Source organism: Hemitrygon akajei, chromosome 5, assembly GCF_048418815.1.
Source record: "Hemitrygon akajei chromosome 5, sHemAka1.3, whole genome shotgun sequence".
NCBI lineage: Eukaryota > Metazoa > Chordata > Chondrichthyes > Myliobatiformes > Dasyatidae > Hemitrygon > Hemitrygon akajei.
Genome location: NC_133128.1, coordinates 159,371,914 through 159,396,888, shown reverse-complemented (window position 1 = coordinate 159,396,888; position 24,975 = coordinate 159,371,914). Strand labels below are relative to the sequence as shown.

General features: G+C 39.7%; 3 protein-coding genes across 7 annotated transcripts in view; 2 read left to right on the top strand and 1 right to left on the bottom strand.

The window, feature by feature from the left end:
* Nucleotides 1-1,944, top strand: part of ankar (ankyrin and armadillo repeat containing) — an 81,143-nt gene extending 79,199 nt beyond the window's left edge. Inside the window, exons 21-23 of the mRNA XM_073044520.1 lie at nucleotides 944-1,140; nucleotides 1,248-1,297; nucleotides 1,868-1,944. Coding sequence (XP_072900621.1) covers nucleotides 944-1,140; nucleotides 1,248-1,297; nucleotides 1,868-1,944 — 324 coding nt within the window. The remainder of the gene's footprint in view (nucleotides 1-943; nucleotides 1,141-1,247; nucleotides 1,298-1,867) is intronic.
* On the bottom strand, nucleotides 1,458-17,198 carry osgepl1 (O-sialoglycoprotein endopeptidase-like 1). 5 transcript variants are annotated; one of them, XM_073046996.1, is made up of 8 exons: nucleotides 16,822-17,198; nucleotides 13,628-14,015; nucleotides 9,030-9,234; nucleotides 8,784-8,935; nucleotides 7,981-8,061; nucleotides 6,969-7,099; nucleotides 5,280-5,351; nucleotides 1,458-5,058 (listed from the first exon to the last, which is right to left on the bottom strand). In XM_073046996.1, the coding sequence occupies exons 1-8, from the start codon at nucleotides 17,001-17,003 to the stop codon at nucleotides 4,980-4,982; spliced, it is 1,290 nt and encodes a 429-aa protein (XP_072903097.1). In that variant the 5' UTR covers nucleotides 17,004-17,198; the 3' UTR covers nucleotides 1,458-4,979. The 5 variants fall into 5 exon arrangements, with proteins under 5 accessions (XP_072903097.1, XP_072903098.1, XP_072903099.1 ...); XM_073046997.1 differs by having other exon boundaries at nucleotides 8,784-8,932; XM_073046998.1 differs by lacking the exon at nucleotides 7,981-8,061.
* Nucleotides 17,199-18,021: 823 nt separating this feature from the next.
* On the top strand, nucleotides 18,022-19,516 carry adat3 (adenosine deaminase tRNA specific 3). The gene is made up of 2 exons (XM_073044674.1): nucleotides 18,022-18,250; nucleotides 18,379-19,516. Exons 1-2 carry the CDS (start codon nucleotides 18,231-18,233, stop codon nucleotides 19,460-19,462), a joined length of 1,104 nt encoding a protein of 367 aa, XP_072900775.1. The 5' UTR covers nucleotides 18,022-18,230; the 3' UTR covers nucleotides 19,463-19,516.
* Nucleotides 19,517-24,975: the final 5,459 nt, after the last annotated feature.

The window sequence follows — 24,975 nt, the reverse complement described above, 5'->3', positions numbered from 1 at the left end:
TGCAGTATGATCAGCTATTAATAGATTTTTTATGTTTACATTGTCTTTAGTGGGGTGTGTCAGGAATGGACAGGAGGAGGAGTATAGGAAACTGATACAGGACTTTGTGATATGGTGCAACTCAAACTACCTGCGTCTCAATATCACCAAGACCAAGGAGATGGTGGTGGACTTTAGGAGATCTAGGCCTCATATGGAGCCAGTGATCATTAATGGAGAATGTGTGGAGCAGGTTAAGACCTACAAGTATCTGGGAGTACAGTTAGACGAGAAGCTAGACTGGACTGCCAACACAGATGCCTTGTGCAGGAAGGCACAGAGTCGACTGTACTTCCTTAGAAGGTTGGCGTCATTCAATGTCTGTAGTGAGATGCTGAAGATGTTCTATAGGTCAGTTGTGGAGAGCGCCCTCTTCTTTGTGGTGGCGTGTTGGGGAGGAAGCATTAAGAAGAGGGACGCCTCACGTCTTAATAAGCTGGTAAGGAAGGCGGGCTCTGTCGTGGGCAAAGTACTGGAGAGTTTAACATCGGTAGCTGAGCGAAGGGCGCTGAGTAGGCTACGGTCAATTATTGAAAACTCTGAACATCCTCTACATAGCACCATCCAGAGACAGAGAAGCAGTTTCAGCGACAGGTTACTATCGATGCAATGCTCCTCAGACAGGATGAAGAGGTCAATACTCCCCAATGCCATTAGGCTTTACAATTCAACCGCCAGGACTTAAGAACTTTTTAAAAGCTATTATTAATGCTTTTTGAGATAGTGATTTAGATGCATATCATATTTTTTTACTGAGTTAAGTATTGTATGTAATTAGTTTTGCTACAACAAGTGTATGGGACATTGGAAAAAAAAGTTGAATTTCCCCATGGGGATGAATAAAGTATCTATCTATCTATCTTTCACTTTGATAAGCTTTAATATAAATGTTTGGTTGTTTCAGGTCCGTGAGTCTTGTGCTACAGCCTTAGGATACTTGAGTTTTAATCGAGCTGCTCATCGTCGCCTATTGGTGGAATGCAGAAATCATCCAGAATTATTTGACCTTTTGATATCTAACATAAGTCCCGATGGCAAAATCTGCCAAGAGTTTATAGATGAATTCAATGTGCAAAAATTAGTTGGCTTGCCATCAGAGAGGTATAACATTATGTTGTTGAGAAAGATTAAAAATTGAGCAGCTGTTCTTAAAAACAGCTTCACTAGGATTAGTGAGCTCCTGATAAGCTGTTTTTTTAAAATTCCAGATTGCAATTAATTGAAGGACAACTGGTTGTGGTCAGAGCAGAAGAGAAAGGTAAATCCTATCTGTATTCTTCAATTCAGTGGTAACTTCTATAATGTAATTCACACCTCCATTTAAATCAAAGGACCAAATTTGCTCCAAGTTTATAAATTATATAATTATGAATCAATAATTTTATCACCATTGAGAAAAAAAATTAAAGGACAAACATTTCATGAAACATTAATTAAACTATCCACAAATGGTTAGGTGGAAAGATATTGAAATCAAAGTTACACCAAGGAACTTGTATCAAATTAACTCTTTTTAAAAGCTTCTCTCCTCTTCAGTCAGAATTTAAGCTCAGTATCAAAGCACAGTCCACAGTAACCACTGAGACTTTATTATTGGAAGCATTGTCCCAAGAATGAAATATTTCACCAAATCTTATGACAATGTCAATTAACCTCAAAATCAAAGAACAAAGAATTCCAACATTTAAATCAATTCTATATCTACCAGATATTTTTAAATGTTTCTCTCAACCAATATTAAATATATATTCTCTTTACTCTTTGAATGACAGCCATATAAAGGCAAGTTCTAAATTATTTAATTAATGTATCTTCTTGTTTTAATCAGAGCGAACAAAAATAACCACATGTCCACGTGCAAAGAAGAAAGCTTTGGCTTTACAAACAAGGTCTACTCCCACATGAAACAGCTGTGACCAGTGAACCTCAGAATAAGATATTACTCATGATTCTGCAACAAAATCCATTCATGTTCAAAATGAAATCAAAGGAATTCTTACTGAAACTCTGACCAGGCAATATATTTCTTGCTTTAGAATATAAATATTGATGTTCAATTTTCTTTTACTTTTTAACTGAGGCAGAGTGATGGTACTGTTATGAATTTCTGTTGTCTTCTCTGAAATGGTAATGCTGCAGCAAATAAAATGCTATGCCACAAATGTGTCTGTTTGTTTACTCTGGTAGATGGTAATTCCTGGGATAACACAACATGTAGGAACCTCAATTCTGTTTTACCAATGTGTCATGAAGACAGCCAATTAATTTACAGTTAGCAGAGTCAAAGTATTTTCACAACTTCTCATAGCAACAGGAAATACTATCTTCCTTCATAGTCAAGAAATAGAATGGAAATACCTTTAGTAATTATCAATGAAATTAAAAAGGATTGAGAAAATTTAGCTAGAGTATTTTAACAATTGAATGACTAATTTATTTTTTAATTTAAAAGCTACTTGCCAAGTATCTAAAAACACAAGCATGACATTACAAACATTGTGCAGGATAGAAAATCATAATTTAGCTCAACTGGTACCACTCCTTTGTCACACTTTTCCTTTCTGATCTACCATCAAGTATCCTCTTGAAACATCTAGGTCAACTAAGATAGCCATTGTTTGTGATAGGGAATTACATTCAGATATTCTGGATAAATAAGTTTCTCCTCAATCCCCAACTAGGTTCACTGTGTTTTTGTTGTAGTTATGTATTTTCCAGCACATAGTTGATTCTCCCTTTCTAGACAATTGCTTCACCAAATACTTCTGCATTTTTAAAATATTTCCAATATGTCACCCAAACTTTCTCTTTTCTAGATTAAAAGAACATATCTATTTATATCTTGGTTGGTGCAGCTGTAACGAAATCCAATTTCCCTCGGGATCAATAAAGTATGTCTGTCTGTCTAAAATAGGTTGAAAAAACTAACTTAATGCTTATCTTTGTATCTAGTATCTTTAACTGGCTTCGGACTGTACGTTGTTTGGTCTAACAAATATACACAGATTTAGTACAATATATCTTCTCTGCTTGTCAATTCTATTAGAACAGATAAGCAGAGAAGATATACAGTACTATACCTGCATATATTTTGCTTAACAGCCTTGTCATTGTATTAGATCCCTGTAGGTTTTACCCCTTCTCCAGTTTAGAACCATCCACCTAAAGGCACCTTAATGTTTCTATTAAAATGTGTCATTTCACTCAATAATCCAAGTAATGCCCATTAAAAAAATTAGTCTTCTGTTTTGCCACCATCTTTCAGTTTCAAGTCTCCAATTTGACACCATCTTCAAATCTGCATATTGCTTTGTGTTAATGCATTAAACGCACTATGAATATGTAAGGTAAGTGAAGTAAATTCATGATTTTCAGATTCCAGATTACTCATATAATTAGTGAAAAACAGAAGTACAACCAACTGTCCTAATAGAACATCACCAAACGGCAGGTGCCAGAGGAAGTGGTAGAGGCAAGTACAGTCAGCATATAGATAGGAGCATTTTAGAGGGAAAAGGACCAAATGTGGGTAAATGGGACAGGAAGGCATCTTGGTCAGCATGGATGAGTTGGGTCAAAGGGCCTACTTCCCTGCAATGTAATCCTATGATTACTTCACTTTCAATAAGAACTGAGAGTCAAAACATGAGCAATATGAGCTTGTGTTGGCGATTTGCCCCCACTATAAATTTATCATGCTTTGACCAAAAAGAATATTTACCTCAATGTGCAGCCAGCATTTTATTCAAATTTGTTTACCATCTATTGATCTTTTAGCTTGAGAAATGGCATTCAAAGATCAGAGCAATTACCATCATGTAATAAAGGGGAGTACAAAACATAATGTGTATACAGACCGGTCTGAGATATTTGCAGCTGATGTAAGCTGATATTACAATTGTTTTAGATGGCTCAAGATATTAAGAATGTAACCAGGAATTTTTAAGGAATACTTTACAAGATCTTTTTTAACCAATCCACATTATTTTACAAATGGAAATTACGGAAAAAAATTAATAATCATCCCTGAACAGAAAAGATGCATTTATTTTCTGGAATTTATTCGACCAAGTCAAGATCTGATTGAACTTAAGAGTATCCTTACCAGTCTCATCAGGGAGGATACAGGAAAGAAGGTTCCCCTGGCTAAGGAGTCCTGAACTAGGGATAATAGTCTCACATGAAATGAAGGTTATTTAAGGCTGAGGTCAGAAGCAATACCTTCACTCAGGAAATGGTGAATCTTTGAATTTTTGGATATGAGGAATTATGGACAATGCAGACTAGTTCCCTCTCCCCTACATAGCTAATAAATATTTATTTTAAGTAAAATGTTTGTTCTGATTTCTGAATGAATAATGTTCTTCTCAATGTAGCTTGGATTCATAAATCCGGAAAGATCAAGACTTAATCTAGCATATCAAATTAGTGGATTTATATAATCCAATAAAAAAGGCATTAAAAATACTTTATTAAACCATGGAAAGATCATACATTGTCTGATTTTGATTGGCATCATTGATCCTTTTGAATGGTCGTAACTTTGCAAGATTCCTTCAGATCAGAATTTCACCCATTCAATTAAACTCATTAGATGTTTATCATTTCAAATATACCGTACACATTTTAATATGACCTTGACCTTGAACCCTTAACTCCTGGTGGAGTTGTCGGGGGTACCGTCATGACAAGCTTTGCACCAGTCTGTTCCATCTGTCGCGGTTGTGTGCCAGGGCCTGGGTCACCGCAAATGTTTTCCCTGTCTATTCTTTAATGTTGTCTGTCCATCTTTTCCTCTGTCTGCCTCTTCTTCAGGAGACATTTTAATATAGCAAGTTATAATTGGCAGCATCTAATTTGTACACACTTCATTGAAAAATCAGGCTCATTAGAGTTAATTCTTAAAAAGCCGACCACCCAGTGGAGTCCCATTTCATTAATTATATCTTCAGTTTCAAACGAGGGACTTTCAATGCTGCTTTCTTGACTTGCTCTGATAAACTAATTCCGAGAGGGGCTCTACAAAACAAAAAGAGAAACATTAAGTTAAGAACAACAGTGTATTCTTGTTTTAATTAATTCTGTATCTGCTCTCTTTAAAAATGTTCTTCCTATTCTTCCTATGGTCTTCCATAGGTTTGAACATTATTCTTAAAAAGCACAAGTAAAAAATTAAAATCTATGCATACTCAAAGCTAATTAATCTGATTTTTAAGAAAAACTAAAAATCTGTTACTTACTTTGGCTCATAACGAATTGCTTTTGGATTCTGCAGAACACCAATTCCTGCTCTAAGTCGCTCAATACCATTCCTAAAAAACAAACATATTGTGCACATATACATCAAATCAGTGTTATTATCATTGATACATACAGTGAAATTTGTTGTTTTGTGGCAACGGTACAGTGCAAGACATAAATATTACTTTAAGTTACAAAAATAAAGCAATAGTGCAAAAGACAAAAAATCAAGGTAATGTTCATGGACTCAAGGACAGTTTAGATATCTGATGGCAGAGATCATTTTAACTGCTGTATGTCACCTGATAAATGACAAACATTTTTAGAACCTGTTTTAATATCAGGAAATGGGCAGCTAATAATCAATGAATATTGAATTAAAAATAATGGAAACACAAAGGAAGAAGTCTATCCATTCTGCATTTATAAGTTCCCATTACACAAGGTGAATGATGTGGAATTAAAATGATCTAAGTAGGAAGTAAATAGTAATCTATGCAGTAAAGTTCAAGTAACAGGACAAAATGTTTAAACTGCCAAATCACATAATTGAATCTTATACTCAGTACCTGAGTGTGGGGTGCAATGATGAAAGAATTGTACAATACACTGAAGCTCAAAGGCACTGCTGAGACTAATCATGAGAATGTGATAGAGTAAGTTTTTAATCATGATATTGGAAGTCATGTTGCAGAACAAGTCGTATATGCCAAAGAGAGACGTTATGGATATGATGGGAAGTGGGGATCTCAGCACAATCGCTGTCACTAAAGAAGTTGGAAGAGAAAACTAAAGGGCCTAAAGATAGACAAGTCTCCTGGCCTGATGGGATGTATTGAAGGTACTAACAAAAATGCTGGAAGTTATAGTAGATACATTTATGATAATTTATCAAAATTCTTTGTACTCTTGGCAGGTCTTGGTTAATTGGAAGGCACTGAATATCACAGCACTGTTTAAAAAGGGGTGCAGGCAAAAGACAGTAACTTTATGCCAGTTAGCTTAATACCTGTGATCGGGAAAATGCTTGAGGGTATTGTTAAGGAAGATATAGCGAGACATCTGGATGGTAGTGCTTTGATCGGACAGACACAGCATGTATTCATGAAGGGCAGGTCGTGTTTGAAAAACTTTCTGGACCTCAGTGAGAGTATAATGAGCTCAGTGGATAAATGGAGACAGGTGTATGTTGTATACTTGGATTTCTAGAAGGCATTTGATGACGTGATGCATATAAGACTTATCCATAACATAATGATGCATGGAATTGGGAGTATGAATTAACATGGTGGATTATTGGCTAACCAAAAGAAGGCAGAGAGTTGGGACAAATGGATGTTTGGCAGTCAGTAGTAAGAATGGATGCTGCAGGGATCAGTGCTGGGCCCACTACTGTTCATAATATGCATTATCAATTTGGAAGAGGGGACTAAGTGTGTGATGATACTAAATTGAGTGAAGAAACAAGTTGTGTAGAGGATAAGGAGAGTCTACAGAGAGATATAGATAAGTGGAATGAATGGTCAAGGGTCTAGCAAATGGAGTACAACACTGGTAAATGTGAGATCATCCTCTTTGGAAGGGAAAATAGAAGAACAGATTTTTATTTAAATAGTGAAAGATTTGGGACTAATTTTGCATGAAGTAACACTTCAAATTAAGAAAAGCACTGTTAATATCCCTCTTACCATGCAATCATGATGCCATTGTCTGTGCAGAGTTTTGGAGGAGGACAATTCAGTGAGAACCCACATGCTTCAGCTACTATCTGCAGAACTTTTATGATGTATTTATTGCTGGCCACGCCACCTGACACCACCTGAAGTAAAGAAAGGAATACATGCCAATAGGTGTTACTTAAGTAAAAAAAAATAAGATGTTAATTATTTAGCAAGAGAGTTATAGAGTAATGTAGCATGGAACAGGTCCTGCAGCCCAAACTGTCCATACTGATTAAGGTGCCCATCTAAGCTAATCCCATTTGCCCACATTTGACTCATATCCCTCTAAATTTTTCCTACCAATGTACCTGTCCAAATGTATTTTAAATATTATTGCACCTGTTTCAACCACTTACTCTGGTAGCTTATTCTATATACGTACCACCCTCTGATGAAGACATTGCTCCTCAGGTCCCTTTTAAATCTTTCCTTGCTCACCTTAACCCTTTGCCTCTTAATTTCTGAACACAAGAGGTTTTGCAGATGCTGGAAATCCCTTCCCTATGGACAAAGACTGGGTACACCATCACCCCATCTATGTCCCTCATGATTTTATACACCTGCATAAGGTCACTGCTCGGCCTCCTAAGCTCTAATGTATAAACTCCTAGCCTAACCAACTTCTCCCTCTAACTTCGATCCTGGAATCCTGGCAACATTCTACTTTGCATTCTTTCCAGCTTAATTACAGCTTTCCTCAACAGGGTCACCAATGCTCTCAGTGTGGCCTGATGTTCCAACTCCTGCAGTCAGTCTCCAGACTGAGGAAGGCCAGTGTGCCAAACACCTTCTTCACTACCTGTCTATCTGTGACACTACATTCAGGAAATTATGCACTTGTCCTCCTAGGTTCCTCTGTTCTACAATCCTCCCCAGGCCCTACTGTTCACTGGAATCTCCTGTTAGTTTGACTTCTCAAAATGCAGCACCCTGCACTTATCTGGATCGAACACCATTTGCTATTCCTCAGCCCACTTACCCAGTTGATCAAGATCCCCATGTTTTTTTTTGTGACATTATAGAGGTGTACAAAATCACGAGGCTCTCTTCCTGCTGCCTTCTGTGGGAGAAGGTCAATGAATAAAAACACAATACTGTTTTTATTAGTAACCCTGCAGGGTGCACAGATGTATCCTTCCCAATCTCTTCAAAATGCACTGCAAATTAATGAATATAAAACCAGTAAGAAACCAACATATTCAAATACCTGCAAATCTGTTACCTTTCCTTGGGAACCCAATTTGCAGCCCCCCCAAGCCAACTGTGTAGGTCACATTAGTCAATCATTCTGTGATAAAGAAAGGCTATTTTTGCCCTTAATTAGCCCTTCAAGTGGAGTTGGTCATCAACTTTTAGAAAGTGGAGGAAACAAAATGCTCGGATCAAACTAGCCGCTAACAGATATAAATAGCAGACTAGATGACTCTCCATCTAACAGTGAAGAAGTGATTCAGTTCATCAACATTTTCCAACAGAGCCACAAAAGATTCTCATAACTGAACAAAATAGGAAGTTTACATGAGAATCAACTAATATACCACAAGGCTCAGCAGAGGCATGCAGGCGGAAAGGGAGGAGACCCCTGTGTATCTGCACATTACAGGGACTGTTGGTTTTATTTTTACTGTGCAATGTATTCATTGTAAATTCCAGTTAGTGTGTATTTGCTTTTCCAGAGATCTTCCTTCCTCCATCAGTGCTCCATTTTAGCACCAATCCATATTTGATCATTTCCTGCCACATTGCTCAACACATAGTGTAGGTACAGAATGAGATACTAACCAAGGTTGGGTTTGATTGAGGCAAGAAGTCTTCCTTCTTACAGAAGAGAATGGCTCGATGTGTACGCTTTGCCAAGTGAACTGCCACTGTATGTTGTACAGCAGCAGCAATGTCATTCGCACATGAGAGGAACTGTCCATCCTGGATACCTGCTTGAGAAATATACCTAACTTACAATACACAAGAGAGGACGGCAGTGAACCAGAACGGAGCCACATTAAGTAAAAATATAAAAGACCAATTAACCTTCTTCCTGTTCCTTTTTTGTAATTATTTGATTGACATGATTGCGCAGACCAGAGAAGGAAAAGTCACAGTCTAGGTGATGCCTCATAGGCTGTGTTAATTCAATGTGCAATCGATTTCCACTTCTGGCCAAGTATTCAATGGCTTCACCCCCACTCATGGTACAGCACGCTGGGTGATTTCTCAGTGACAGTCTTCTTGCAACCTAAAAAGAAACAGCATCATGTTTTAAATTGGCTATCAGCAGAAAGTGTTTTCACTTACTATGTCAAAAGACCGTTGAATAATTTCTAAACATTTCTAATGAGTAGAAACATTTAGAAATGGTTGAAAACATTTAAGTATTTAGATAGAGGTTACTGATAATTAAAAAAATAATTTCACTTCAAAAATAGATTACTAACACCCAGTGTAGAAAATCACTGAAACACAACTGCAACTCAGCAAACAAGTTTACTTACATTTCCTCACTATTTAAGAAATGCACATCAGCTCATTGCTAGAAAAGCCTACACTAGCTATATGTGAACTTCCTGCTAAAATATCTGGAAAACCTCACCCACAAACTCTGATGCAGCAGGACACAAAGTTGATTTTCATTGATTATTTTTGTGTGTGTTTTCCTTCTGCCTTAAACTTCTAATATATCTTCCACCTCCTCAAACACATTTTTAGGACATCAATATCTCAGACAAAAGACCTAATTTTTCCCCATTGTAAATTCTTATACATGCCATGCCTACAGTGAGTGAGAGAAAACTGGATGACAGGAAAAACATGTGTTTACATAAGAACATAAAAAAATGGAGTAAAACTGGGCTCTACTTCAAGCGTCGATCTTCCAACCAATACAATCATAACTAATGAGGCCTGGCCACACGTCCACCTTTCTGCCTGATCCCCTTATTAAATAACACATAGCAATCTACAACACAATGTTGTGCTGACCATGTAACTTACTCTAGCAACTGCCTAGAATTTCCCTACCTAATAGCCCTCTATTTTTCTAAGCTCCATGTACCTATCTAAAGGACCCCATTGTATCAGCCTCTACCATCTCCGCTGGCAGTGCATTCCATGCACCCACTACACTCTCTGTGAAAAACTTACCTCTGGCATCCCCACTGTACATGCTTCCAAGCACCTTAAAATTATACTCCCTTGTATTAAACATTTCAGGCCTGGGAAAAAGCCTCTGGCTATCCACACGATCAATGCCTCTCATCATCTTATATACCTCACCTCTCATCCTCCTTCACTCCAAGGAGAAAAGGCCAAGTTCACTCAACCTAATCTCAACCTAACCACTCTCCAATCCAGGCAACATCCTTGAAAATCTCCTCTGAACTCTCTCTATACTATCCACATTCTTCCTGAAGTGAGGTGACCAGAATTGAACACGGTACTCCAAGTAGGGTCTAACTAAGGTTATACAGCTGTAACATTACCTCACGGCTCTTGAACTCAATCCCACGGTTGACGAAGGCCAACACACCATATGCCTTCTTAACAACACTGTCAACCTGTGCAAGTTTTGAGTGTGCAATGGACATGTACCCCAAGATCTCTCTGATCCTCCACACTGCCAACAATCTTACCATTAATATTATATTCTGACTTCAAATTTGACCTACCAAAATGTATAATTTCACCCTTATCTTGGTTGAACTCCATCTGCCACTTCTCAGCCCAGTTCTGCATCCTATTGATGTCCTGCTGTAACCTCTGATAACCCTCCAGACTATCCACAACACCCCCAACTTTTGTGACGTCAGCAAACTTACTAATCCACCCTTCTACTTCCTCATCTAAGTCATTTATAAAAATCACAAAGAGGAGGAGCCCCAAAACAGATCCCTGCAGAACACCACTGGTCACCGACCTCCATGCAGAAATGCAGAATATGAACCATCTACAACCACCCTTTGCCTTCTGTGGGCAAGCCAATTCTAGATACATTTAACAAGGTTTCCTTGGATCCCAGGCCTTCTTACTTTCTGAATGAGCCTTGCATGGGGAACCTTACTAAATACCTTACTGAAATTCATATCCACTACATTCACTGCTCTATCTTCATCAATATGTTTTGTTGCATCCTCAAAGAATTCAACCTGGTTCTTGGTTCCACTGACCAATCATTCACATTCTAAAACATAAAGATTCAGTAAGTGCACCAGGGCAGAGAATTACAAAAGACTCATAACCCTGTAGAAAAGAAATTCTTCCTCTCCCCAATCATAAATAGGCCTCCCTTTAACATGAAACTACATAGATTCTGTCACCATCGGGAATTTGCACAGTTCACTCGCAGAATTACAGCAACAATCAATCTGCTGGAGGACTCTCCCTTGTCATGCAGATTTACAACCATTTTTATATATTATCCTATTTTTATTGACAGGAAATTTAACTGTACTTAGATCTCAGTAAAATGTTTGTTTTACAATGAGTCTAACAATTAGATAAAAAGTTTTTGGCTTGCTGCTCTTTATAGTGTTGAAGAACTTTAAATAGCCAGATTCTATTTAGTTCAGCAACTCATGGAACGTTTAAGACATGAGGTAACTTTCCATGTGGGGATATAAAGGATATGGAATGAGCTGCCAGATAAAGTAATTGAAGCACGTGCAATAGTATCACCCAAGATAGTGGTCACCAACCTTTCTTTCTTTTTCAATCTTTTTATTAGTATTAATAATATTATGAACAAAATACAATTGATATATTAATAAAGGGATTACAAACATACAAATTCCCATTACACATGAAAGAATACATAAGCAATGAATACAGTATAAATAACTTTTCCCGAAACATGAACCATATAGTATATATATGAACAAGGTAAATCTAGATATTTCGTAATATATAATATAAAAACCAACCTTTTAAAGCCCAAGATCCCCTACCTCATCCTTAGTGAAAGGCAAGATCGACCTACTAAATCGGTTAGTCACACGCACTACAGACTGGAAGTAAAACCCCGCAACCCATAAGTATAAATAATGTATGTACACCAGGGGTCACTACCATTTTGTTGCACTGTGGACCGGTTTAATATTGACAATATTCTTGTGGACTGGCCGACGGGATGGGGGGCTTTAATCACGACCAGAATACAATGATAATCGAAGCGGGTTCCTTATGTCCAGTCTATTCTGCAATTTAGTTTATGTGGCTCTCAGCACTTAGCTTCTGTCCCGCTTGCTCATTTTTTTTCTGCTGAAAAATCTCAACGGATTTGTCTTTAAGTGCAAGGTGCTTGGACGCAAGGTACCGAAGCAGTCTTGAGGGCTTCATTGCCACCTTAGACAGCCTCCGGGCCCGAGCTCCAGCCTCCCGCCCGCCTGCTGCCAGACGGCTTGGTCAGGTACAGCTGGTAGTGGGTGGGGTGAGAGGACAAGGTCAGGGCCAGAGGGTCCTGTGCCAGGGCCGTGACGGTCGCAGTCCGGAGAGAGCGAGCGAGCGACCAAGGAGTGTGACAGGACACGTTCCTGACCCCCTTGTAGGATCTATCGGCCGACAAAAGTTTGGCTCGAGGGATGACTTCCAGTAGATCGCAGCGAGGTAGCCGCTCTGCTACTTACGAAACCGAGCCCGAATTAGGTCGTTTGCGAATATTTTAGCACCAGGTTCCCCATGAGCATTCAGTATGGTAAACAGGTTTAGAGGCGGCGCCCATCTGTCCGCGCTCCAGGCCAGTAGGAACGGCACTTCTCACCGGCTGCGTGAGGCAGCCAGTGATCCCTGGCACGAGGGTATCACTGCGTTTAGGCGACTGATGACCTCGCATCGGTAATGACTTCGCGTGCGTTCAAGTTCAACAGTGGGCGTGACAGGGAATGAGGAAAGGTGCAGCTGACTCATATCGTTTCATATCGTCAAATTATATCAGTTCCTTGCGGCCCGGTGGTTGGGGACCACTGAAGTACACTGTACAGTGCGTGGCGGGGGAGCTACACACATGCGCACTGGGCAGAAAGAATGGAACTACAACCCCGCAACCCGGAAACAACCTCTCAACAGTATTTGTGTATTTATTTTTCATTTTTTTCGATATCTACTGGAAAAGTCTCAAAGATCGACCAGTCGATCGCGATCGATGGGTTGGGGACCACTAACCTAAGAAGTGCTTTGATACATATATATATATATATCCAGGTGGGTTTTGAATGAGTATAAGCTAAACACCGGAAATTGGGACTAATTGGGTGGGCATCAGGGTCAACAAGCCTGCAACCATGCCAATTGTGATTGAAAATCCTAACGATACATTCAAACTAACAAATCTCATGCACAGTACACATTTTCTAATTTAAAATCACACAATTCTATTAACTGACAGCTCTTTTTATAATCAAAATTCATTCTTACCAAATACCAAGTCTAATTGATTGGATAATTCAAAACATTTTCTGTATAATAATCAATTGATTATCTGCTATTACTATAAGCAGTTGATTATTTGTTTTAAACTGAATCTTAAAACGTATGCATTGTTCATGATCCTTAAATTCTTAAAGGCAAGTAATAAATTTTAAAGATTTTCAGACTATTGTTAAAATTCTGCTGATTTTAAAATTTCACACTGTACACACCTTGTCAAATGTGTCTCCTGGGGCTTCATCCATCGTCTGTCCAAGAAGAAGAAAGTCATCGACTCCACGGGCAATGGCGAGCAAACTGTGACCACCAGAGATCAACAAGACCAGGAAGGGAAATTCCACTGACTGTAGCATTCTAATGGTCAGAGCATGGGCCTCCATATGATGAATAGGAATAAAAGGTTTCTTATATTGCTCTATTAATTTCAAGCTGTACTCTAAGCCCACTTGTAGGCTTAATGCAAGTCCTGGCTTTATAGTGGTTGCTATTGCTGTTAGTTCATTAAGGGAGACGCCACTCTTATCTACAGCTTCCTGCACCACTTTGTCCAGGTGCTCTCTGTGTAGCTTCTGTGCTACTGGTGGGATTATTCCACCTGCCCTGAAACAAAAGAAAGCTAATAGTTATTCTGTCTGATTTAAAAGTTGATTAAAAATATCCAAAAAATATTATTCTTCCTTTTCATAGTGAAGATACACGCCAAAGGATTTTGTTTGCATTTTTGATTATTCACAAGATGAAGAAGTCACTGGCACATAAGTTATTATTTATAAACAGAGTACTAACATCTAAGTATTTTAAATCCAATGCGTCGTGTGACTGAGTTCTCTGCTGCAGTTCCAAAAGTAAATGATCGGCATTTTACCAAAAAAAAACTGCTTTGTGTGTACCTTCTGCTCATGAAACTCATCAGGAGATCAGTGACCCCAGCTGTGTTAGTCAGAGATATAACTGTTTCCTTTTGATGAAGAATTATTTCCATATTCACATGCCTTATGAGCATTTTTTTTAAAGTTTATTCACTTGCAGCTGTTTTAATTTGTGTGTATATATATTTATTTATAAAACAATCTAATATCAATATAAATTTGCACTTCAAAGTAATTGTTTTGAGGAAATAGGGAATTATTAAAAGGTAACAAGCCACAGAAGTACAAGTGAAATGGTTACTTGTTCCTGTTCTTGTTCTACTGTCAAGATGAAGCCACACTCAGGTTGGAGGACCACCACCTTATATACCGGCTGGGTAGCCTCCAACCTGATGGCATGAACATTGACTTCTCTAACTTCCGTTAATGCCCCTCCTCCCCTTCTTACCCCATCCCTGATATATTTAGCTTTTTTCCCCCCTCCTTTATTTTCTCTCTTTCTGCCCATCACTCTTGCCTGTTCTCCATCTCCCTCTGGTGCTCCCCTCCCCCTTTCTTTCTCCCTAGGCCTCCCGTCCCATGATCCTTTCCCTTCTCTAGCTCTGTATCCCTTTTGCCAATCACCTTTCCGGCTCTCAACTTCACCCCACTCCCTCCGGTCTTCTCCTATTATATCGCATTTTCCCCTGCCCCCACTACTTTCAAATCTTTTAGTATCTCTCCTTTCAGTTAGTCCTGACGAAGGGTCTCGGCCCGAAACGTCGACAGCGCTTCTCCTTATAGATGCTGCCTGGCCTGCTTTGTTCCACCAGCATTTTGTGTGTGTTGTTTGAATTTCCAGCATCTGCAGATTTCCTCGTACTTGTTCCTGGGAATTATTTTTCAGAGAAGTGCTGGTTTGTTTTAAAGCAATTTAGCACTAACTTACAAATATCAAAGTAAAAGTCATATTTATAGTCAAATGCACAAGTACATGTATGTGCAAGTGCAATGAAACACAACTTGAGCAGCATCACAGGCACACGGTAAACTGCACTCACCGGAAAATGATAAATTAATAATAAATTATACACGATATTTATAAAAAGCACAACTAGAATACAAGAAAAACCAAGTCCATTTATTGCAGTGATAAATGTGGTCATAGTTTTGGTAAGCTGTAGTGATTAGGGTTTCCTGGTTGTTTCAAGAACTGAATGGTTGAAGAGAAGCAGCTGTTCTCAAACTGGCAGTATGGGACTTCAGGGTTTCCATATCTCCTGCCCAATGGTAGCTACAAGAAGTTGGTATGACCTGGATGGTGGGAATCTTTGATGATGGATGTTGCCTTTTTGCGGTAGCTCCTTGTGTAGATAGTACCAAAAATGGGGAGGGATATGCCTGCGATGTGTTACGCAAATCGACTGCAGCTTCTTACGTTTCTGCGTATTGGAATAGCTGTGACAGACCATAATACAATCAGTCAGACATGTTCAATAGTACGGCCGCAGAAGTTTGTTAGAGTGATTGGTGACAAGCCGAACTCCCTTAACCTCTGAAGAAAGTAAAAACACTGGTGTGCTTTCCTTATGATTGCATCAATGTACTGGGCACAGGACAGGTTATCTAATATATTAACACACAGAATATAAAGCTACTGACTCTTTCCATCACCGATCCGCGAATGTAGATAGGCATAAGTTTGCCCTCCTTTCCCTTCTTCAAGTCAACAATCAGCTCTTTAGTCTGACAGATTGTTGTTGTAACACCACTCCAGCAGGCGTCCTATCCAACTCATCACCATCCAACAACAGCAGCGTTATCAGTGAACTTGAAGATGGCATTGGAGCTGTGCTTAGCTACACAGTTATGTGTGTATAAAGAGTAGAGTAGGGGGCTAAGCACACAGCCTTGAGGTGCACCTGTGTTGAAGACCAGCAAGGAGGAAACACTGACACCAATCCTCACTGCCTGAAGTCTGTCACTGAGAAAGTCAAAGATTAGAGGCTGAGGTCTTGAAGCATGATGATGAGTTTGGATGGAATGATTGTGTTGAACTCCAAAATATAGTCAATGAATATAGGAGAATGTGAAGAGCCAGAGAAATCACATCCGCTGTAAACCTGTTGCGGCAGAGTGGATCCAGTTCACCTCCGAGGTAGGAGTTGATTGCACCATAACCAACCTCTCAACGTACTTCATTGAGGTTGATTTTAATGCCACTATGGACAGTAGTCATTGTATCAAAGGAAATCCAGTGTGATTAATATTATAGCTATTAAATACTTGTCAAAATACAGATGTTGAAATCTAACACAAAAACGGGAAATGCTGAAAACTTTCAGGTCAGGCATTTCTTATAGATACCGCCCCGCCTGCTGAATGTTTCCAGCGTTATTTACTGTGCAGGAAAACAAAAGCTTGAATTTCTAAGTAATTGGACTGGGCGCAACAAATATGGTCTTGATTATTACATGTATAATAAATGCATTACATATTTAACAAACGTAAGTTCTAGGATTTAATAACCGGTGAAACATTTTCATTAGAATACCTACTTCAGGTGAGTTTCTTTCTGAGAGCGTAAGGCTTCTCCTAAGACTCTGCCTGTTTCGTCCACGACGGCCGCGGCAGTGTCATCGCAGCTGGTTTCTATGCCCAGCACCACCCTGGGCTGACCGAGGAGGCCACGGGCAGCGACCCGACTCAGGGTTCGGACAGGCAGAAAATGTATTGCCATGGCAATGCAAACCCGCGCACCGTCCTGCTTCCGAACCCAGCCACATGGAGAGCAGCAGCAGCAATCGCTTAAGGCGAGTTCCCTGCGTATAATGCACTGTCTACTTGCACCTCAGTTTCACCGTGCACTGTTCATTGAAATGCCGAACAGGAAAGCACAGCACCTCATCCCAGGCCGGACCAGCCCACAAGGAAGGACACTTCACGGTGTCACAACTAGCTGTTCCCCACTCTGCAGGAGCACAACTGTAATTCCGGCGCATGAAACATTCCGCCTTCCACTTGAATTATTGTTCGTAATTTCGAGCTGTCATATTTGCGTATTCATATTTCTCTTTTATCCACGGTTCAGTTGGTAGCATTAAATTGGCAGTATAGAAGGAAAACAGCCAGTATATATTAGTGAGAGGAAGGTGTACGGGTTGAGACATTGGTTCCATCAGCTCCTGTTTTACCCCTTCCTCTCACTTCTTTACACGGGCTATATACCCTCTGGACTCAGTCCTAGTGCGGGGTCTCGACAGGTACAATTTCTACATAAGTTCTCTGACACGCCGACTTCTTGAAAATCAGAAATTCTTAAGACCAATTCTGGGAATATCCGTCATACATTTTAATAGTTTTCTACTTTTCTCACCACTGAAAGCCTTTCAATTCTCATTCCATTATGGGTTGTTTTTTTTTTTGTTTTGTGAAAATCAGAAATAGTGCGTGGATAATTTCCTTAGATAAATATTTCAAAATTTAATAGATGTTAATATAATATTCTTAACATCTTTTAAAAAGGTTATGAGATCTGGTTATATAAGAAGAAGCGAACTACACAGAGAATAGAGAAAAGCTCATATGGAAAATTTGGTCTGGAATTACAAGTATATACAAAATATTTCAGCCCAGACACAACGTTCACTTCCCAAAGTGGTGACAGCCCCGTGGGAGGACCCTTGAACCCCGGGAACTATCGGTGGTGACTGCAAAGTGTGTAGTGGAGGGGGGGATTCAATTAGAGGCGGAACACCGGAAGTGCAGAAGATCGAAGTGGGGATAGGGAGAGGAACTATTTAGAGAAAATATTATTGTTGCGTCTGATTGAGTGCCGACTCCGAGCAGCGATTGTCGCCAGTATTCCCCTGGTTACTACCTCATGTTCTTGTGAGCAGGTCATGCAACGCTCCGCTGGACCTCGGGTTGCACACTGACTGCATATGGGCGTCTGCATATCACAGACATGCATGCTATTGGTTCCAGGTATAGACGATTGGTTGAAGAGTTGTGTCTGCCTTTGAAACATAAAATGCTGGATTCGAGAATCAGTTAATGTTTCAGGTCATAACCGGGTCTTCTGAACTTTAACCAACGATTAATTGTTTCCCCAGTTCTGAGGCTGAAGATACCATGGAACCGCTGTGCAAAAAGAGGAAAACTAAAGCATTTGAGACTTTCACTTGGGAGCTGATGCCTGTACTTTCAGACGAGAAATCTGGTGAGATTGAACTTATAGAAGCATATGCAGCCTCCATTATTAATAAAAAGCGAACATCTGCTCTTATTAAATACCTGGCTGATATCTATCCACTGAGTAATCTTCCACATATCAAGAGAGTACGGTCTTGCAGGGACAAAAGTGAGCATCCTTTAGAAATCATCATTTGCTTACAAAGTGACTTGAATAGTATGGATGCACTAAATGGAGAAGTGTCTCTCCGTGATCTCTTTCCTGAAGGAAATGTTGATGTTACTGGTCTTGGAGAACCTTTTCAAGTCAAAATACCAGCACACCAACCATTGACTAGACCGCAGTTTGAAGTAGCAAACCAGCACTGGCCTACATCATTCCATGAAAACAAGCAAACGACAGAAGCCCTCCGTGGCCAGCTGTTTAATAGTGAAGAGAAAGCAAAGATGCAGACTTTTATGGAGAAAGCCATCGAAGCTGCAAAAGTGGGAAAGGAACTGGGGATGGAACCAGTTGGTGCCGTAATGGTTAATCCAGTGTCTGACAGGATCATCGCTGTAGGTCATGACTGTAGAAATGGACCAAATCCTTTGCTTCATGCAGTTATGGTGTGTATTGATCAGGTTGCTCATGCACAAGGTGGTGGTGCTTTTAATCATGATAAATACCTTAAGTGTTATTTTACCTCTGCAGAACCTATTGGTGATGATGCAGTCAACACTGCCAAACCTGTGCTTTTATCAGATGACCACATTCCCAAAGGAACTGTGGCAGATGGATTGCCTTATATATGTACTGGGTATGATTTGTATGTTACCAGAGAACCCTGCGTAATGTGTGCAATGGCACTGGTACATTCCAGGATACACAGAGTTTTTTACGCAACCTCCTCTCCAGATGGAGCTTTGGGAACTAAATATAAAGTACATACAAAAAAAGATCTGAATCACCATTATGTTGTCTTTAAAGGATTAATGGAAAAGGAATGTCAACTTCTCTCATAGTATCGGAATCATTTCAGATTTACTTAAATAAAGAGGAAATTATTTTTTCACTCACATTTTAATTTTACTAGCTTTACACCTTATGGAATTTTGTTACTTTCATTAAAGTTTTTTTATTGTGGTGTGTCGACTCTAAACCTATTAATGTACAAATCCTATCTAGGACTCATTCTGAAAGGAAAAGCAGAGCTGTTTTTGAAGTGGGATGTATGGGATGTCCAGGGAGGAGTAATACCTCTGGTGAGGGGGCTTGTCGTGTCCATTCTGGGGCAGCTCACTCTCCTTTAGTCCCCAAGGGATACTCAGCTGTCACCATGGCTCCAAGTAGCTGTCTGCATGTGGCCCTAACCCTAGCCTAATATGCTGGTACACCACTTCGACAGGGTACCTCATACTCTGGTGAGATAGGGATTGCGGGCTCTGTGGATGAGATCTACAGTGAGAGTCAATGGCTAGAAAGGTGGGACTGCGATGTTCCATGGGGAGCGAAGGGCATGGCATGGCAGTGATCATCCACTGCAGCCAAGGAAGATCCCAGTTTGTGACACTTGTTGTACCACTGGACCTCGACTACTGAGTTTGAGAGAGTGGAATCGCCCCAGTGCAAAGCTTTTCCACTTCAAAAGCTCTCCCGCTCAGGTTTTCTATCATCGTCGGACATGGTGGACAATGATCACTATTGTAAGCAATAGATCTGGACAGGCAACAAATTTTATGTATTGTAGTAAGAATTAACTTTAAAAATGATTTATAATGTTTATAGAACCTTTGCATAGAAAGTATGTTAATGGCTTTATAGGGGAGTGTTTGAAGACTGAATGGAGACAATTAGAGTCCAGTGGAAGGAATGTTAAGGGACCTTTGAAAGTAAAGCACAAAATGAGGTGAGAAGGAAGGCGAATAAAGAGAATGGAAATATGGAGTTTGAAAGAGTCAGCAAGAAGGAAACAGAAAGCTGCCTGTCTCACATGGCACTGTGGGGAAGAAATCTTTTATGTGACTGAAGGCACAAACATGGAACTTAAACTTGTGAGAGACATTAAAGCATGGAAATATAGGGAATGGTTAAGGGCAGAAATGGATGAAACCATCAGTGAGTGTTGGAGAAATTAGGTAATGGATGGAAGTGGAATGGTACCAAAATGTGGGCAGGATTTAATTGATGAGTAAGATAATCACTAACAAATCAAGGGAGAATCTGCCATACAGTATGGCTGGCTTTTCCATTTCATCACTTCTAAATTAAGGGCCATTACAAGAGTAAGTAGCTCATCTATTGAAGTTTATTAAACCCAGGATCAGGGTTTATACTTTACTTTATTGTCACCAAGCAATTGATACTAGAGCGTACAATCATCACAGCGATATTTGATTCTGCGCTTCGCGCTCCCTGAAGTTCAAATCGAAGTAAATATAATAAAAATTTAAATTATAAATCATAATTAGAAAACAGAAAAGGGAAAGTAAGGTAGTGCAAGTCAGTTCCGGATATTTGGGATGTACGGCCCAGATCCGGGTCAGGATCCGTTCAGCAGTCTTATCACAGTTGAAAAGAAGCTGTTCCCAAATCTGGCCGTACAAATCTTCAAGCTCCTGAACCTTCTCCCAGAGGGACGAGGGACAAAAAGTGTGTTGGCTGGGTGGGTCATGTCCTTGATTATCCTGGCAGCACTGCTCCGACAGCGTGCAGTGTAAAGTGAGTCCAAGGATGTTAGATTGGTTTGTGTGATGTGCTGGGCTATGTTTTCAAACCTATCCACCACAGTGCTACAAAACTGGGTGCCTATTTCCATATTAGGTATATAATGTAAGTTTTTAGTAAGTATTTTATGTAGGACTTATCATCTAAAGGCATCCAGAAGTACTTCATGTTCTTAACTGGCTATAAACACCATTGTAAGGTAGGAAATGTGGAAATGAAATTGCACAATATATTCCATTTGATAATCCCATAGCATTTCATACCTGTATTAATGGCAAGTTTACTAGGGAAAGTGTAGATCTTATTCAGGACCAAAGGAGCAATATGTGCTTGGAGCCCAAGGATAGGGGTGAGGCCTTAAGTAAATAATTCTGCATCCACCAAGGAGGACAGTGTAGTTAGAAATCTGGTGGGAGCGGGTGCAATTGTGAAATTCTAGAACAAGTTATCTTTTAAAAAGGAGGTATTTGGAGGTGTTATATTAGATTAGGATCAGCCATAAAGGTAGATAAATCTCTCGTGTGTTAGATACTACTATGGGAGAAGAGGAGGTTGTTGGTGCCCTGAGAGATATTTGAATCATCACTGGTTGTTGCTGTGGTACCCGGTGACAGGGATACCGGTGGAAGAAGGCAGCTAATGAGGACTATAGACAGCCCTGACTGTAGGCAATATTTCTGAAAGCATTTGCTCTTACAAATTTACTGTTTGCTTCTTTATTACACCCTATTGTACTTGACTCATCCAAACATCTAGGGGTATCCAGTTTAAGCCCACAGGTGCCTGCAGGACATCTCAATTTGTTGCCTACTGCTGTAAGCAGGAAAGCCGTTCAATCTTGATTTAATCATTCACAAGCCCAAATGATTTTGCTGAAGCTATTCCGGTGTGTTACTGAACGACTGCTCCCTTTTCAAGTCTCTTCATTCCCTTTCTCCATTACAACACAACACAGACCTAGAAAAGAGCTGTAAGCCTTTTTCCTCATTTTAAGTAGTATTCATGCCAGCTACTTTGCTACTGAAAAAAGTAGCTGCAAAGATTGTTTTCTTTATTTCAACATCTGTGCTGCTTAAGTGTCACATACACCATTTCATTACAAGAATCCAAAGTTTCTTAAGGCAATTTGAAATTATTTTAAATGCAAAATAAACCTAATGGTTTTTTAAATGCCCTTTTCTTCCCTCACCCCATTCTATTCATTATTTACCTGAGGGTGAAATTGTGATTTAGTTGATTTACTGTCACCCCTTTAAATCAGAAGGTTGTGGGTTTAGGCTCTACTCAGACCTGTGTGTTAGATGCACCAAGATGCTGCCTGGGTAATCAGAATCAGGTTTATTATCATCTTCGTAGGTTGTGAAATTTGTTAACTTAGCAACAGTACAATGCAAGACATGATAATATAGAAAGAGAAAAAAAAATCAATTACACTAAGTATACTGTATATATGTATATTAAACAGATTTTTAAAAAGTGCAAAACTGAAATAATATAAAAAAAAGTGAGGTGGTGTTCATGGGTTTAATGTCCATTTAGAATCAGATGACTCGGGAAGAAGCTGTTGCTGAATTGCTGTATGTGTGCCTTGAGGCTTCGCGTACCTCCTTCCAAACTGTAACGATGAGAAGAGGCCATGTCCTGGGTAATAGGGATCTTTAACAATGGACGTAGCCTTGCTGAGGCACTGCTCCTTGAAGGTGTTTTGGATACTACGAAGGCTAGTACCCAAGATGGAGCTGACTAATTTTACAACTTCCTGTTGTTTCTTTGGGTCCTGTGCAATAACATCACCCCCGGTCCCATGCCAGTCAGTAATGCAATCTTTCAGAATGCTCTCCATGGTACATCTAAAGAAGTTTTTGAGTGTTTTAGTTGACAAATGAAATCTCTTGAAACTCCTAATGAAATATAGCCACTGTCTTGCCTTCTTTATATCAAAATGTTGGGACCTGGTTAGGTCCTCAGAGATCTTGACACCCGGAACTTGAAACTGCTCGCTTTCTCCACTTTTGATCCCCCTATAAGGATTGGTTTGTGTGCCCTCATCGTAACCTTCCTGAAGTCCACAATCAGTTCTTTTGTCTTACTGACATTGAGTGCAAGATTGTTGCTAGAGTGCAAGAGTATTAGCTAGAGAGAGAGAGAGGCTGGACTGTATTGTTTCTCTGCAGACAGAAGGGAGACCTGATGGAAGTTTACAAAATAATAAAGCCATAAGAATTAGGTTGTTTAGCCCATCAAGTGTGCTTTGCATTTGATCATGGCTCATTAATTTTCCATCTCAGCCCCATTCTCTTGCCCTCTCCCTGTAACCTTTGACACCCTTAATAATGAAGAGCCTATCAACTTCTTTAGATACCCAAATGTCTTGACCTCCATAGGAGCCCGTGGTAATGAATTCCACGGATTTATCACCCTCTTGATTAAAGAAATTCCTCCTCAACTCTACTTAAAAAACATCCTTTATTCTGAGGCTGTGCTTTTTGGTCCTAGAATCTCCCCACTACTGAAAACACCTTAGATCCACTCTATTTAGGCCTTTCAATTTTAAGGTAGTTTTCAATGAGGTTCTCCCCCCCCCACCCCCATTCTAAATTCCAGTGAGTACAAGAGCCATTGAATGTTCCTCATATATTAACCCTTTCATTCCCATGATCATTCTCATAAACATTTTTTGGATACTTTCTAATGCCAGAGTATCCTTTCTTAGATATGGGCCTAAATCTGCTCACAATACTCCAGAGGTGGGCTGTCCAATGCTTTAACTGGATAAACTGAATTAAGAGAAATCCATCCTCTCCTTTTCCAGTATACAAATCTTTTGACTGGTTGATATTTATGGATTCAGTTACCTATCTCTTCACCTTTTGGAGTAGTTGCTGAGGCAGATCCATTGCTGTTGGGTGGTGGGTGAGATCACACACACAATGCCTCAAGGCCTTAACTGGTCATTCTCTTATGTGGAAACACTGGAGACAGAGTTGCTTGTCATGAAAAAGTTTCCTTTTAGTACAGGCTAGGGGGCAAAGTCCTCTGCTCATTTTCCCTGGGCACCTAGTTTCTTTCCATTCCACTTTCTGCATTGCCATGGATGATATCTTTGTGACTTGGACAAAGGCACTTTATCTCATACCGTTCTTGACTTATCTGTAGTGTATGACGTGGTGACAACATAATCTTTTCCACTAACCATGATCTCTATTGATGTGAAATAACACTTGCCCAGAAATGATCTTTAGTCCCCACCAAGGATGTCGGAACTATGATAACACAATTACAAATCATGATGACATTGGTGGCATCAGAGAAATAAAGTTGAAAGAAGGGCAAGACAGGCAACCAAACATCCTGGGGCATAGGACCTTAAACCATGACTAGGGGTGGGGGGGGGGGTGGAAGTGAAGTAGGGGCATGTAGAGATGTATTAGAGATGACATTGCAATATTGATTAAGGAACCAATTACTGCTGTAATGAGGATATACAAGAAGGCATTTCAAATAAATCCATATAGTTAGAGCTTAGGAACAAAAAAAGTTATACACCAGGCCATCCATCAGTTAGCAGATACGTAGAGAAATCACAAAGAGACACAAGAGTTACAGAGCTATAGCAGAAGAGGATTGCGATTTCCCCCAGTATTGCCAATGATCACATTAGTGAGGGAATGAGATAGAGATATGATTGATAGTCATATGTCCACTACTGCAGGGCAGAGCCCTAATGCAAGAGGGACAGAGTTCAAGGGAGATGTGCAGGACATTTTTTTTTTGTTTCTTAAAATTAAAAACAAATGTAGATGCTTGGAAC